Source organism: Electrophorus electricus, chromosome 11, assembly GCF_013358815.1.
Source record: "Electrophorus electricus isolate fEleEle1 chromosome 11, fEleEle1.pri, whole genome shotgun sequence".
Classification (NCBI taxonomy): Eukaryota; Metazoa; Chordata; class Actinopteri; order Gymnotiformes; family Gymnotidae; genus Electrophorus; species Electrophorus electricus.
Genome location: NC_049545.1, coordinates 4,951,279 through 4,966,878, shown reverse-complemented (window position 1 = coordinate 4,966,878; position 15,600 = coordinate 4,951,279). Strand labels below are relative to the sequence as shown.

Genomic DNA, 15,600 nt, shown 5'->3' with positions numbered 1-15,600 from the left:
CAAAATGGCTGAGCCTCTGATCCCGGAAATAGCGACTCCTCATACAGACTGCGTAAGCCTTCGCCGTGCGAGATTTTGCGGAAGTAGTAGTTCGATCCCTCAAGAGTTGAAATGCATATAGCTAGAAAAAAATAATGCAAAAGACTACAATGCCCCATACCACCAAAAAATGGATAATGAATTCATAGGTTAGTAGTTTGGGACGCCTCACTCGCAACTACTGCAATCCTGACCTCGATCATAAGGGGTAAAACATTACGTCATTAGTGAAACGTGGCATTGGGTAGCGTTAGTATGAATCACTGATCAATAACGTGTTTATGAGAAGGTATAACGAGTCGGATTCACAAACCATTTGTTAAACACACCATATATGATCAAAATAGAATTCTATAAAACATCTACGGGCTATTGACAGAGGAAAAATAATACAAGACGATATCTTAATATAATTTGAGTGAACATATTGTGGTCTTCAAAAAAGAAGAAGCAGGCATGTATGCATAATTACAAACATAATTTGTAAATATCCTAATACAGTGTCAATAATAACTATGATCTGTGGACCAATTAGCAAATTATTTTTGAAACGATTCATCCTACTGTATAAAACATGTTGTAATATAATACATTTACCTCTTGAAATCATATATGTGAAAGTTTTCTTGCAGGAACAAACTAAGAGGACAACCAGACCACTTAACAAGGCAGGACGTGCATCTCTACAGAATCCATTCCTTGCTTCCAAAATGTATATGGGAATTCCACTGAGGAAGTGGCACCCACCTCTCCCTGAAAGAACAACACTCAATGACCAATAAAATACTTAATACAGTTGATGTAAGAAATGAAAATGACAAGTAGTTCTCTGAGGTGGTGATGCTATAGAAAAATGAGAAATTATCAGACAAAAATAAGGATCTCTGTAAGCCATTTGGAGTCGTCATATTTTTCTCCTTCACACTCAGGCCTTCTACTAGAAGCCTGGGAGTCTGACGGTGCAGTGCAGTATTTTTGCTATTACTTTGATTTACCCTTCTGGACTCAGGTCAATGTTGTAATTTCTGGGATCTGTTGGAGCTACTCTTCTATCTAAAGATTCATAGCCACAACTTTCCACAACACCTCTGGGAGAAACCTGGGGTTAACCTTCCACATTTGTTCCTCTTTCAGTCTCTGGTATTTGACCAATGTGTTGAACTCCTCCCTTTAGATATTTTCCATCACCTGAAGTTGCCATATCTATTACCAATACATCTCATCTACCATCAAAATGTTTGGTTGGCTTAGAATTAATTGATTGTCTGTCTAGATCTAGAGGTCCTCCAGCTTTGCTGTTTTCCACCACTCCCTGTTGCTCCTCCAATTTGGACTTGAGGGTGTATAGCAAATATACACGTATATAAATATGCACCCTGCTACTAGGGGCTGGATTGTCTCAGGGACCTCTTTACAAAGTTTCCAACTTGTTTGCTATAATACACTCCTCTTTGATTGAGGTTTATATATAACAAAACCTTTAAGGCAATAATTCAATAAAACTCTACAACGACAGCTGGGAAAATTACAAGCCACAAAATGGAACTCTCCTATCTTCCACAGGTTTGAGACTAACAATATTGGATTGAATACAAGGTTGGCTTTACCTTCATATTCAAGGCAATAAGACTGATCTCAAAGCAATTATCTTCTCCTACTTTCCTTCTTATATCAGCCAGGACAGAACAACAAGCTTCCTTAGGAGAAAATCCCTTGCAGAAAAGGACAAGAAAAAGATTGTAGTTTAAGATACATATAAATGTCAATTGAGCATTCAAGAAATTAATATTCCTTTATAAATACATTTTAAGAAATACTGCTAAGCCTACCTGTCTCATTAATTCCACAATGTGAAAACTAGGGCAATAGCACATGATTTTGTCACCATCACCTGAAGCTGATTGAGACAAATTACCTTAAAATATCATCTGTAACACTGACTGCATGCATAAATGTGGGATTTTACTATACATATATGTTTTTGGCTTTTTAAAAAGCAATTCAATCAATGTTATTGATTCCATGTAAAATATATTGTGTAAACAATTCAAGTAAACCCCTTCAGTGACCAATTTAGAATATTTACATCATATCCTATATCCTATCTAAGATGAAGAACAATTACAAATCACCAACCTGCTGCAGCACCTATCTATAAATACAGAAAGCAGGATTAATGCCACACTTATTCCAACATGAGACTTCATTAAAATATTATTTTATTATTATTCACTGTGTTTAAACAAATTCATAATAAAACAAGTAAACAATTGTATACAGGTAAATATTTTTACCTTATTGTTAATGTTAACATTTTAACTTTTAATATTTAAATGGGAGTATTTAGGTTTCTAGACTACTGTGACATCATGATTCTGCAACTAAAATAGATTTCAGATGAATAACTTACCATGTGGTCAGCATAAAGGCCACAGCCAGGAATTGGAGTGTCTCCGACTCTCCCTGGAGACTTGAAGGGTGCTCCTGATGTGGAAACTCCTATCCCATTAATTTAAAGTAATAGCAAATTAAGCACATATAGAAATACTTCAAGCTATGGCTGCCCTGGATCATTACCCTTTGTTCATGATAACTACTGAAGAAAATACTGACTGAATTATTCACTCTTCTCCTGGGCTTAGCGTCTATTCATTTCTTACATTAAATGATGCATCAGTTTGTATAGTGTGATTTACAATTACAGAACAAGTTAACACAACTGTTTTAAATAGTAATTTCAGAAACACAAAACTGATTCTTGTCCTCACCAACTGTTATGTTTCCTCTAAGATCCAAAGCAATGAGACCTTAAAGCAAAAGCATGACAGTGGAAAAAATTATTTTGAAACATGAAAAATATGCACAACTGCATTTTATTTTAAGGGCAAATTAGATAGTAAATTTCTAAAATATTAATTAAAAATAACTTTTAACAGACAATGATATTTAATGCATTAAGAACTTTCCATATTTATAATATATTTATTTTCTGTCTGCCACATGTATGATCTTCTAGAAGGTATACAGTTGGCTAAATTTCAATAATACACTGAAACAATCTGATAAGTTTTTGCCTCTTAACATTTTTCACTCAGTGAAGATTAAAAATTATGTAGGTTAATTCTTACCTATAGTATCATGGCCACTGACATGTATCCCCTTTTCAGTAAATTCCTTAATATGTATATAAAGCAAAATAAAAATTGGTCACACGCATGAAGCATGAGTTTAAAAATACATTATTTCAAAACTGGAATTAATGATGGTAATGCTGAAATAAAAATATATAAATAAATCTAAAATTTAATTTTAAAAAAGCAGCACCTGGATTGCAAGTGACACCAGATACCTGATAGGCAGCGACAGTATGATCAGAAAGCATACGATCATTGGGCTCAATTGTAAAGCCCTGCTCCTGTGCAAAGGCTGCAGCTCCTTCACCAACTAGGAAGCTGTGGGGACTTTTGTCCATTATTCTGCGCGCTACCTGACATGGCTGTCCTACCCTGACAACAAGAACACAACTAATTGAGCTTACATACCGTATTTGCTGTAATGAAAGGTTGAATCAAAGGACAAATTGTTTATATATGTTTAATTAAGTAGCATTAAGAGTATTTTGGAGAGCAGGCCAAATATTTCATATAAGAAAACATTCCATAGATCACTACAGTCAAATGGGTATACAAGTTTGTAAATATCTACAATCTTATTAATAGTAAAATAACTTGAATAATACTGTAATATCCCATTCAGAGATTACTTTACCCTCGTAATGCAGCTACTGCCCCAAATCTCCCTGGCACACCTTCCATTATTGCTGCATCACATTCAACTATCCCCATGCTGTTAGGGAAGCCTCCTCTTCCAACTATATTTCGGCCTGTATCCACATCATTCTCAACTTCTGAAAGAGAATATTGTATAGCACCAATAAAAACTGTGACCTATCTAAATTAGTTAATTACAGTCATAAACAAAATGCAGTACATTAGGAGTCAAAATATCATTTGTTTTCTAAAAGGAAGTCTAAGCAGTATACAATGGTATATAATGCAGTATCTGTATAATTATGGTATACTTTAGGCGTAGCCTACTACTGCCTACTAGTTACTCAACTTTTTTTTGCACATGCGAGCTATGTTCTCGTCAAACATGCAAAATTACATTAGTCTGGAAATATAACTATTTGATGTGAGTTAAGGCAAATTACGTAAATGATACTGATATCCACTTCACTGAGCCACAAACAAGTAAATACAATTAACCACTTACATTAAGCAGTACTGGGTCGGATCTGAAGGCAGCAAACACGGACTCACTTTTGCTTCGACCATACTTTATAGAAAAATAATTTTACTTACCTCCTATTGCAGACTCTATAACATCAGTCGAATTTTGTCCCGCTAAAATCATACACTGCATTCTTTCTACGGCAGATTGTGAGAATGCCCACGTTCCCACAGCTGCCATTTCACTTTTAATTTCTTTGTGATGCCCGAACTGACTACACCTTACGCCTCCGACAGCGCTGTAAACAGTAAAGGCGTCGAAAATTACCCAGCGGATTTGAACTTTTTTGTTGTTGTCGTTCGCTGTGTTACGGTCGCCCGCCAATTCTAAAATATGATTAATTAAATCACACAAATTACATGATTTGTAAGTAAGTAAGAACATTTCATTCGCAAATGAAAAACGAGTTAGATTTTAATTATTTAATTCATACAAGTTTCCGAAACGTAGCATAACTATTACTGAACACGTATAAATAAAAAACACCGGAAGTAGAATATGCTGGCGGAACTTGTTTTAAAGGCTCATGTTTTGCGCGCAGCCCTTGACAAGGTATAAATCAAAACTTCATTTTTTACCTGAATAATTTAACCAGTAGTGGTTTCTGGTGTATATAAATGCGAGGTTTGTTCATCATAATGCATGCTCTTATTTCAAGATTTTATATATATATATATATATATATATATATATATGTATATATAATATATGTGATCATGTTTACAGCATGGATGATCTCGACGACGGACCAACACTAGCTAGCGTTAGCTGTAGCTGGCATAGCGGGACTTGGCAACCTGACACAGCGATGGCTAACGTTGGCTAATTAGCTGTGTATTTAATCTTCTTTATCTGGGATAAATATTTAGATAGCTGTCTTAATAAAAATAGCCAACTAGCAAGGTACCTTGCTGCGTTCCTTAATTAACTAGGTTAACCTAGCTGGCGCTAGGTAACTTGTTTCTTCTTACTCGGCAAGTTATTTTGCATGAGTTAAGTGTTAGCTAGGTTAGCTATCTATTTGTTAACATGTACTTAATTCAAAACCACTTTCCCTTTTAAGTAGCTAGGTAATGATAGATAGCTACTTAACTAAATTCAGTGGCCTATAAGCCAATACGCCACCATCCATTCACTTTATGAATTGATTTTCCTTAGCTAGCTAGCGCTCCAAGCCAAAGCCCATTTGCTGTGTATTCGAGTTTTCGTTGCAAGATTTGACTTTCAGTGAAAAGTTTTTGTGCATACAGTGTATCATGCATTGCATTATCTAAACTTGTTCTCAATATATGGTAAGTGCAACCTTCGTTGACTTAGCTATCTAAATTGGGGGCTGATTGCTGTTGACAGTTACGATGTATTTTTTTGTTTTTTTGTCGTGGTCACGGTTATGTCTTCTGTTGAATGAGTTGCTCGTTGAAAAGGAAGCTTCTCTCACCTTTTCACAAACTAACACTATCTGTTTGATATTACGGGAGTTAATACACTTAGTGTTGTGTGGGTGCGAGGGAAAAATCCAAAATTGTATGGCTTTAATTCGCAACGTATCACACTTTGTTGAAGGACTCCAACACTGAAGGCAAGTGGACTTCAACACCCAGTCCCTGCTCACACCTATGCTGATACTCTTCATCTGCTGTTGGCTTCATAACTCGACAGCATGGAGCAGAACAACAGCTTGCCTCCATTTCCACAAGGCATAGCATCTCCTCAGGTGATCAGAGAACTGAAGCATTTACCTAAATATTTTTATTAATCTCTGTGCTTAGTTTTATTTTTTAGGATCTATAACCTGTTCTTTCTGATACTGACAATTTTAGAGTGTGTTCCAGCTGAGTGAAGGTAGTTGGCTAATTGAGATTGGATTGTTAAGAGAAAAAAGGCATTCGGTGATAATTAATTATATGGACTGTTGAACTGTGAGGTAGTGCCATTTAACTTCAACTGGTCAATAGTGGCACCATTTAAAACTGGTATTAATGTACATCTGCAGTGATCATCTCAAAAGTGGTCCGATCCAAGTGCACGTGTGTGAACGGGGTCATGTGCGTCTCTGCGACGCATTATGATGAGACTGATCGAACGATGTTGCGGTGTGTAAATGCTAATCCAAAAACATCGAAGCATAGCTCGAGGCAGTGAGCCGTGATCATTCTGGGACATCACTGTGGAGTACGCCAACTCGAACATTCAAACCTGCCAAGTAGCAAGCTATCTTGCAAACCAAAAACAGCCGTGGGTAAGAGCGACGTTCGTAGCTGGAGTTGTTCCAAGTGTAAATGCATCATTTCAGTTTGTCATAATTAACTGTCACACATTGTGGTTAGCAAATGAAACTCTGTCTGTTTTACATAGAAAATAATAAGAAATTTATGACACTACCGTCACTTTACCATATACTTTGTGAAGCCTTTCAAAATGTTATATTGTCATAAATTAGAGACTTGTCTCTGTTGATGTAGGTGTGAACTTTAGTGTCCAGGTGGGTTGAAGTATTTGGTTTGGGTTCAATTTCTAATTAAAAAAAAACCATAACAAAACATTTAAATTCGGAATGCACTCAGTGATCAGAAAAATAGAAATCCTTGCTCAGTACCATGTTTTTAGCACTTTTGGCTTCATTATAAGACTTGCCACCTACTGTGTCAGTGATTTAACAAAGGTCCTGTAGTGCTCTTGTGTGTTAATAACAGGTGGAGATCAGTATTTTGCACAGCTGCTTAAGGTTGCTGGGTGGATGCTTTTACAGCTGCTCTATTAAAGTGAATTTCAAAGGTGGTGTTAATTATCAAGACTGTGGTGGATATATATTTTATATTTATATATTTATTACACACAGCCTGGCCAAAACAAAGGTCTCTCACTAATATTTCGTTGGAGCGCCTTTAGCTTTGATTATGGAACGCATTCGCTGTGGCATTGTTTCCACAAGCTTCTACAATGTCACATTCATTTCTGCCCTGGTTGCATTAATTTTTCTCCAAGAGCTTGTATTGATTATGGGAGATTTGGACCACTGCGCAAAGTCTTCTCTAGAACATCCCAAAGATTCTCAATGGGGTTCATGTCTGGACTCTGTGGTGGCCAATCCATGTGTGAAAAAGATGTCTCATGCTCCCTGAACCACTCTTTCACAATTTGAGCCCGATGAATCCTGGCATTGTCATCTTGGAATATGCCTGTGCCATCAGGGAAGAAAAACAAAATCCATTGATGGGATGAACCTGGTTGTTCACTATATTCAGGTAGTCATCTGACCTCATTCTTTGGGCACATAATGTTGCTGAACCTAGAACGGACCAACTGCAGCAACCTCAGATCATAGCACTGCCCCCACAGGCTTGTACGGTAGGCACTAGGCATGATGGGTGCATCACTTCAGCCGCCTCTCTTCTTACCCTGATGCACCTATCATTCTGGAATAGGGTAAATCTGGACTCATCAGACCACATGACCTTCTTCCATTGCTCCAGAGTCCAATCTTTATGCTCCCTAGCAAATTGAAGCCATTTTTGCCGGTTAGCCTCACTGACAAGTGGTTTTCTTAAGGCTACACAGCTGTTTAGTCCCAATCCCTTGAGTTTCCTTTACATTGTGCTTGTGGAAATGCTCTTACTTTCACTATTAAACATATCCCTGAGTTCTACTGTTGTTTTTCTATGATTTGATTTCACCATACGTTTGTGATCGCGATCATGCAAGATTTTTTTTTTTCCGACCACATTCCTTCGTTGAAGATGTTTCCCCACTGTCCTTCCACTTTTTAATAATGCGTTGGACATTTCTTAACCTGATTTTAGTAGTTTCAACAATCTCCTTAGATGTTTTCTCTGCTTGATGCATGCCAATAATTTGACCCTTCTGAAATAGATTAACATCTTTTCCATGACCACAGGATGTCTTTTGGCATGGTTGTTTAACAAATGAGAAGTTACTCACTGCATCAGTTAGGGTTAAATAACTTGTCAGCTGAAACATAATCACCCATGCAGTAATTATCCAAGAGGAGGCTCTTACCTATATGCTTAGTTAAATTCAGGTGGTGACCTTTTTTTTGGCCAGGCAGTGTGTGTGTGTATGTATTTATGATATAAATAATGATATAATTTACCCATTCTCCTTGAACTAGGGTAAGGAGAACTCTTGTGGGAAGTACCAATCCCCTTTGGGGGGGTGGGCATGAATTATTGTATCTACTTTTTCTGTGATTAGGTGTGTTCTGACAGTGTTGATTTGCAAATGTTGGTGAACCCATTGTATGCCAGCCATTTATAGAGTTACAAATAAGCACTTGGCAAGGGAAAGATCACTTCTTTGGCAGGGACAAGGTTTGTTTTTGTGGACATTGAGGTACAGTAAGCACAGACACTCGAGGAGGTTTATCTCCTGCCATATTAATTTGTTGCAAATGGTTTTTTTTTGCGATGATCCACAGGGGGCCATGACACCTGGACTTCCTCTCTTTAGCCCAATGATGCCTTATGGCACAGGGCTTACACCACAACCTGTGCAGAACAGTCTGTCACTGCTAGAGGAGCAGCAGCGGCAGCAGCAGCAGCAGCAGCAGCAGGTCTCCCAGCAGCAGGGTGGGATAGTGGGAGCATCAGGCCAGACACCCCAGCTCTACCACTCGCAGGCGGTTACCACAACCACAGCACTGCCGGGCAACACCCCTCTTTCCTCCACCCTCCTAAGTCCCATGACGCCTGTTCCTGCCACACCCGAGAGCTCAGGCATTGTCCCTCAGCTTCAGTGAGTTCTGTCTTTTGAAGTTCTGAGCTGAACTGGCTGATGATGATGATTATATATGATGCACACAGTAGGTTATCTGGGTATTCCATTCCAAGATTTCTTTATTGCAAAACCAGAGACCTGCTGGTTTAATAATCAGCTAATGTGCATGTGTGTCTTGAATATTCTAAAGGAATATTGTGTCAACTGTGAATTTGGGGTGCAAACTTGACCTGAAGACGATAGCACTGCGAGCCAGGAATGCTGAGTATAATCCAAAGGTAATACTTTTTATTTTTAGTCTACAAAAATGTTTGGGCGCTAACCCCCCCCCCCCCCCCCCAATTGCTGTTAATCTGTTTGAAGGCTGAAATATCCACTGAGACCCTCTTGCCTCTTGTTGGATCCTCTCCACTCCAACAAGAAAACAAACAAAATTACTGAAAAAGTAAATAAGTCATTGAAGACACTCCTCTATGCATATATTAAGTGTGACTGCTTGTGGTGTTTAAATTTGTTGTAATTCTGTCACTCATGTTTACTTTCAGCGTTTTGCTGCCGTCATCATGAGAATACGAGAACCCAGAACCACTGCCCTGATTTTCAGTTCAGGCAAAATGGTGTGCACAGGAGCTAAGAGGTAAGAATTAAAATGCCTTGACTCACTATGGATGAAGTCTTACTGTGGATCAAAAGTAGTTGAAAAAGCCTGTCTATAATAAAATCTTAAAATAGAAATGGCAAAAAGCCAGTAGCAGTTTTTTCTGATTAACCATTTTGCTGTGGGTTTGTTTTTTTTTGTTTTTTTGTTTTTTGTTTTTTTGCTGAAGCAAAAAACTGCTGTAGGTTACAGAAGATATGCTGACTATATAACTAATCAGGATAGACTTGAGTAAAAGTAGGTTTGAAATCTTCCAAGTTATACTTACAGCTGCAGTAAGATTTCATTTTTTTTCGCCTCAGCCTCCCATATTTTGAGGCTTAGTTTATTATGCAGTGTATTTCACATGTATATTAACGATGGGTGGAATATATAAAAACCCCACATATGCTATGTATTAACACATGGTGTATGCTCCATTAAACTTGTACCTCCTGTACCTTAATGTATGCAACTTGTTGCATCCCAGCTATGCAATAAACATTCACTGTCCACTTTATTAGAAACACATGTACACCTACTCCTTCATGGAATTATCCAGTCCGCCAATGTAGCAACAATGCAGTGCATAAAATCATACAGACATGGGTTAGTGCTTCTTTTAATGTTTACATTAAACATCTGAAAAGATGAAGTGTAATCTGAGGGATTTGGTTGTGGCATGGTTGGTTTCAAGTGGACAGGTTTCAGTATTTCAGAAACTTATCTGGGCTTTTTAAGTGCAACAGTCTCTGGTGTTTACATAGATTAATGAAAACATAAACATCAACTAAAGTGAGTGGAATTTCTTTTGGGTGAAAACACCATATTGGTGAGAGGTCACAGGAGAACAGCCAGACTGGTTGTAGCAGGAAGGATATGGTAACTCATTTACCCCTATACACTGTGTTGAGCAGAAAAGCATTTCAACCATGAGAGGGGTGGGCTACACAGCAGACGACCACATTGGATTCCACTCCTGTTACCTGAGAACACGAATTGAGGCTAAAGAGGGTACAGGCTAATAAAGCAGTTAAAGATTGGAAAATGCTTCCTGGAAATGTTTTCTTGGCACACATCGGGCCCATATAATACTGATCAAGCATTGCTGATCTGAATGTTGTTGTTTACCAGGGGCATCCATTTATGGCAAGAATTTAGCCATCTTATAATGGCTACTTCCAGAATGATAGCCAAATACACAAGTCAACCAACCCATTACCATGACATTGAGTTTAGTGTCTTTCCTAGTCAACAAATCTGAATCCAGTAAAGCACATTTAGGATGTGGAATGGGGGATTTGCAGCATGAATGTACGGCAGTCAAATCTGCAGCAATTGTGTGTCCGTGGACCAAAATCTCAGAGGAATGTTTCCAATGTTATGTAATCTGCAAAGAACTGAAGCTGTTCTCGGGGCAAGTGCAGGGTCCTACAACTATATTGGAATAGTGTTTCCAATAAAATAGCCAGTGGCTATCTCTAACAAATTTGTGCAATCTGTGACTTGAGCTTTTGTGTCCCTTTCTTTTGCAGTGAGGAACAGTCTCGTCTGGCAGCCAGAAAGTATGCGAGAGTAGTACAGAAATTGGGGTTCCCTGCCAAATTTCTAGATTTTAAGATTCAAAACATGGTCGGAAGCTGTGATGTTAAGTTCCCAATCCGATTAGAGGGTCTGGTCCTAGCCCATCAGCAGTTCAGCAGGTTTGTTTTTGTCTGTCTTTGGTCGTGATGAGATGCTATTTTATGCATCATCAAAGTGAACACTTTACAATAATTTAATGTAGATCTGTTTTTGTTAGCCCAACACCACTACCAAAAACACTAGTTACTGAAAATATATTGTCCATTGTTGTCAAATGTTTAAAAATCTAAGATTCTTCAGTTTGTGCCTGACTTCTTGCAAAACATGTCTCTTGTTTTTCAGTTATGAACCTGAATTATTCCCTGGGTTAATTTATAGAATGATCAAACCCAGAATTGTACTTTTAATATTTGTCTCAGGCAAAGTTGTTCTCACAGGTAAGTTGTGTTCATATTCTGATTGTGAAAAAAAAATTACTAGGGTGCAGGTATAGTTTGTCAATGTATTAAAACATCTGTGTTTTTATTTATATATAATTTTTATATATATATATATATATATATATATATATATATATATATATATAAAATATTTTGTGTGTGTGTTTCTTCAAATTTCTCAGGTGCAAAGGTCAGAGGTGAAATCTATGAAGCATTTGAAAATATATACCCTATCTTAAGAGGATTTAGGAAAGCAACATAATCCTATTTGGAAGCACCTTCATCAACCTTGTTTGTCAGTACTGAGTCTAATGGGATATGTTCTCCTAGTCTCATTTTAATTATGTACAAAACAATGTCTTTTGTTCACTTAATGAATAGAAACTTTTATTACTTTTTTTTTTTTTTTTTTTAATTCAGCTGTTTTGTGGCTGTTATTGTCCACATTCTTATGGCAGTCCTTTTAATGGTTTTAATGTTTTCCTCCTTTTGTACATTATACCACACATTCCTTTTAATACAGGCAGGTTACTTCCTGAGTGGTTCTAATTTGTCATGTTACAAGAGAAGTGTTAATGCTGTGAAGCTACAGCATTAATGTCCATTGTCTGGATCACAGTTAAGTTCTGTTCAACACAAAGTAAGCTGAAGATGGTTAGATGATGCACAGATGAGTTTGACTCGACTTGTTCTGGCTCGTTCAGCGCAAACAGTTGATATGTTGAGTTTGGCTGCATAAAGTTGTCATTTCATTTGAATTTACTAGCTTCCCTAACCCATGCCTATAACATGCTATATGCAGTCAATTTAGGATTCAAAAGATTTTAGGAAATGGTAGTTCTCCATTCATGATCAATCAAGCACCTTCAATTAAGTGCAAGTACCCTTGGAAGATCTCAGCTGTTTTTGTTGAAACTTAAGCTGCGTGCTTTCTTATACACATGGCTTAAAAGGTTTTAGATCCTGTACACTCTTGACTGTTTAGGTTTTGCAATGCCAGAGTCTGGAATATGATTTGGTGCAACTAACATGTATATCCATTGTATGGGTTAATGAAGCCTCTTGTAAAGCACTGCTTATGTAACTTTTTCTGCCTTTGTTGATTTGCTTTGAAACACTGGCAAATAAATATTTATGTTTATAATGCTTGTTCAATGTAGTGCTATTTCATTAGACTTGTACTCAATCACCTAATTCTTACTCATTAAAAAATTACTCCAATTAGTTCCTTATTCAGCACCCTCTGTTCAGAGTGACTTCATTCTGCAATGAGAGTGGTAGATATTTATTTTTTTTTATATCAGCAATTAATAAATCCATTGAAACTAATCTTATCCATGCAGATAGAGTAAACATTGAAGAGCACATTCTCATTATAGTAGCGTAAAGTTAAAGGACCCGATCCTCTGAAAAGTCTTGTTTCCAGATAAACTCGGGGGAATATTTGTTGCCTTGATCACAGCTGTCAGTACATGTGTAGATGACCAGTGTTCCCCAATCTATGCTCGCATCTTTCCGGTCCACCTTCAAGTGATTAAGCAACTGAGGCATGATCTGAAATAAATGCATGGTGCTGTTTTTATCATTACATAAAATAAAAGGTACAATGACTTACGATTACCTTTTGTAGTGAATGTTAACTAATTTCCAATTACCTGAAATTCAAAGGTTCTTTCGGCACCACATGGGCATTTTGGGACTTCTGCTTTAATGGGCACATGTTCAGATGACAACCAAAGTGGAGACCCCTCTCTACAATAACGTAAGACCTTTTTAAAAAAAACATAAAACAAATCAGTGAATTAAACATCCTGTTATTTGATGTAGCAGGTTATGCAGTTTTTGTATTTTTCTTATTGATAAACTATAAAAGCATATTACAGCAAATCAAAGGGTATGTCATGGTAAACCAATAATTGGCCACTAACCTGATGTGGCTCTGTAGCTATACATTTCTTAAACTTCAAAAACACTTTACTGTCACGGGTTTCATGGAAAGCCATGCTCTCCAACTCTTTTTCCTCCAAATCTGAGAAACATCACCACAGTAACCAAAATGTCTTCTCATGAAACATTTCTGAACACTGATCTAAGAATATTGAAATTATTTAAAAAATTAACCTGAAGTATAATTCACTTGCTCTGAACTGTTTGAGGCACATAACTCTTCATGCTTTACAGGGAGTTTCTCGGGCTCTGTAACCAGCTCCCTCTCAGGAAACACAAATGAATTCAGAATCTCTGAAGCCACAGAAGCTGCTAGTCAAAAATAAGAAAAGGTAAATGATCAGTGTTAACTGGGGTTACTATCTTTGTAAAGTACAATTGGATATTCAAATTTGATTTAAATATATCTTTCTAAAGTCTAAATCTTTCACATGTAACCACCTTCATCACAGCATTCCTTCTTGTGTCGTTGTTTCCAATCTATAACCTGGTGCTCTTTGCTGCAGTAGGTCACTAAATGACAGCGGGAGCAAGCTTTTTGTCCAGGGCAGCCACAAAGGTAGCAAAGTTTGACTCCAGTGCTAAGAATGCGATGTTCATCCCCAGGGTCCGCTGGCTTCTCGTCAGGAGGTGGATTAAAAGAGTAAAACTCATTTTCCCTGCGTAACTGACTCCTGTACACTGAGAAAGAATCCATGTTCACGACATTTACTCACAGGATTACAGTAATAACGTAGGGATTAATACGACTGTAAAATTGGAAAACGTCATGCAGCCTGGCATGTTTCCCTTCCAAAATCACATTACCTTTAAAGCACCTGCTGTCATTTCGAGTGTAGCAAGCTGGAGTCTTGCAACAAAACACGTACAATGTCCTATGGAAACTTCGTTCATATCCGACAAGTGGTGCGTAAACCTGTAAAAGAAACACCAGTGGAGTCTGGCACTTCTCGCACTCTATCTCAGGGAGCGTTGGTAAATTCTGTTGGCTCAACCAAGCTGGCTTTCCTCCAACTTTACTAGGAAACTGAGCGCTAAGAAGTTGCCATGCCTCAGCTTCTTCTAAGAAGCCCAATATCACTCCGGTTTCTCTTTCAGATTTAGGAATATTCCCAGCCATAATGAACCATAACACTTTCAATAGGCAGTAACCATTTTTTGACGCAATGTGCTTTCCTACGTGCGTCCACAATAATGTTCCGGTAAAACAGGAAACGTGACAACAAGTAACCGGCGCAGTTACATTCCCAGTCACAAACCTCGGTAATAGCGATTTTTAAAAAGCGAAACAATGGAAACCTACGAAAACTAAATATATTCTACACATTTACGTTTACACTTTTATCCAGTGGCAAAACTATAAGGGCGATCTTGGTTGATATTATTCACTCTATGTACAAAGCATACATTTTACATTTACAGCATTTAGCTAAAGTGCCTAAACAAACAATCAAATAAGTAATTACTTGTTAAACCTAGGCTATTTAAATGAAGAGAAAACAAGCGAATATCAATTCAAAACGCAGACATCAATTAGCATATGCGATCACTGTATCTTTTTCTTGTTCACAGTGAGTTGGCTGACCATATGTCCACTAGATGGCCTTATTGAGCTATTTTGTAACCAATTGATAACTGTAAGGAGTATTGCAATCAGAAACACGATCACTTTTTGGCAGTCTTTTGTTATATAGATGGAATTTGTCCTGGCACTGCTGAAAAAGTTGTATCATTATATGCCTACGATTACAAATATGCAGATAGCATAGATAGCGTAATAAATTTTAAGCAAACAAAGAAAATACCTTTCGAAGTTGAATACACGAAATATGACACATTAAACTAAAATACACAAACAAACATTCGACCAAATCAAATTCATCACAAGTCACAGGTCTACAAAGGGATGAGTTCATTGGTGTCGTA

At 37.4% G+C, this 15,600-nt stretch overlaps 3 protein-coding genes across 7 annotated transcripts; 1 reads left to right on the top strand and 2 right to left on the bottom strand.

Annotated features, from left to right (window-relative positions):
- Positions 1–32: 32 nt before the first annotated feature.
- Positions 33–4,803, bottom strand: zgc:153169 (uncharacterized protein LOC767799 homolog). Of its 2 annotated transcripts, XR_004776648.1 has the most exons (11): positions 4,404–4,803; positions 3,808–3,946; positions 3,389–3,545; positions 3,168–3,213; positions 2,808–2,846; positions 2,450–2,538; positions 2,176–2,191; positions 1,869–1,936; positions 1,647–1,751; positions 637–792; positions 33–121 (listed from the first exon to the last, which is right to left on the bottom strand). XR_004776648.1 is itself a non-coding variant. In XM_027017588.2 (10 exons), the coding sequence occupies exons 1-10, from the start codon at positions 4,714–4,716 to the stop codon at positions 700–702; spliced, it is 1,065 nt and encodes a 354-aa protein (XP_026873389.2). In that variant the 5' UTR covers positions 4,717–4,803; the 3' UTR covers positions 287–699. The 2 variants fall into 2 exon arrangements, 1 of the variants encoding a protein (XP_026873389.2); XM_027017588.2 differs by lacking the exon at positions 33–121 and having other exon boundaries at positions 287–792.
- Positions 4,804–4,817: 14 nt separating this feature from the next.
- On the top strand, positions 4,818–12,871 carry tbp (TATA box binding protein). 2 transcript variants are annotated; one of them, XM_027017586.2, is made up of 8 exons: positions 4,818–4,884; positions 5,896–6,046; positions 8,768–9,084; positions 9,257–9,344; positions 9,612–9,703; positions 11,239–11,406; positions 11,630–11,724; positions 11,910–12,871. In XM_027017586.2, exons 2-8 carry the CDS (start codon positions 5,993–5,995, stop codon positions 11,987–11,989), a joined length of 894 nt encoding a protein of 297 aa, XP_026873387.1. In that variant the 5' UTR covers positions 4,818–4,884; positions 5,896–5,992; the 3' UTR covers positions 11,990–12,871. The 2 variants fall into 2 exon arrangements, with proteins under 2 accessions (XP_026873387.1, XP_035387305.1); XM_035531412.1 differs by lacking the exon at positions 4,818–4,884 and adding an exon at positions 4,935–4,956.
- pdcd2 (programmed cell death 2) lies at positions 12,123–15,581 on the bottom strand. Of its 3 annotated transcripts, XM_027017584.2 has the most exons (7): positions 15,480–15,581; positions 14,482–14,590; positions 14,116–14,355; positions 13,849–13,986; positions 13,656–13,756; positions 13,383–13,496; positions 12,123–13,281 (listed from the first exon to the last, which is right to left on the bottom strand). In XM_027017584.2, exons 1-7 carry the CDS (start codon positions 15,510–15,512, stop codon positions 13,117–13,119), a joined length of 900 nt encoding a protein of 299 aa, XP_026873385.1. In that variant the 5' UTR covers positions 15,513–15,581; the 3' UTR covers positions 12,123–13,116. The 3 variants fall into 3 exon arrangements, with proteins under 3 accessions (XP_026873385.1, XP_026873383.1, XP_026873384.1); XM_027017582.2 differs by lacking the exon at positions 15,480–15,581 and having other exon boundaries at positions 14,482–15,439; XM_027017583.2 differs by lacking the exon at positions 15,480–15,581 and having other exon boundaries at positions 13,849–13,983; positions 14,482–15,439.
- Between the last annotated feature and the right edge of the window lie 19 nt (positions 15,582–15,600).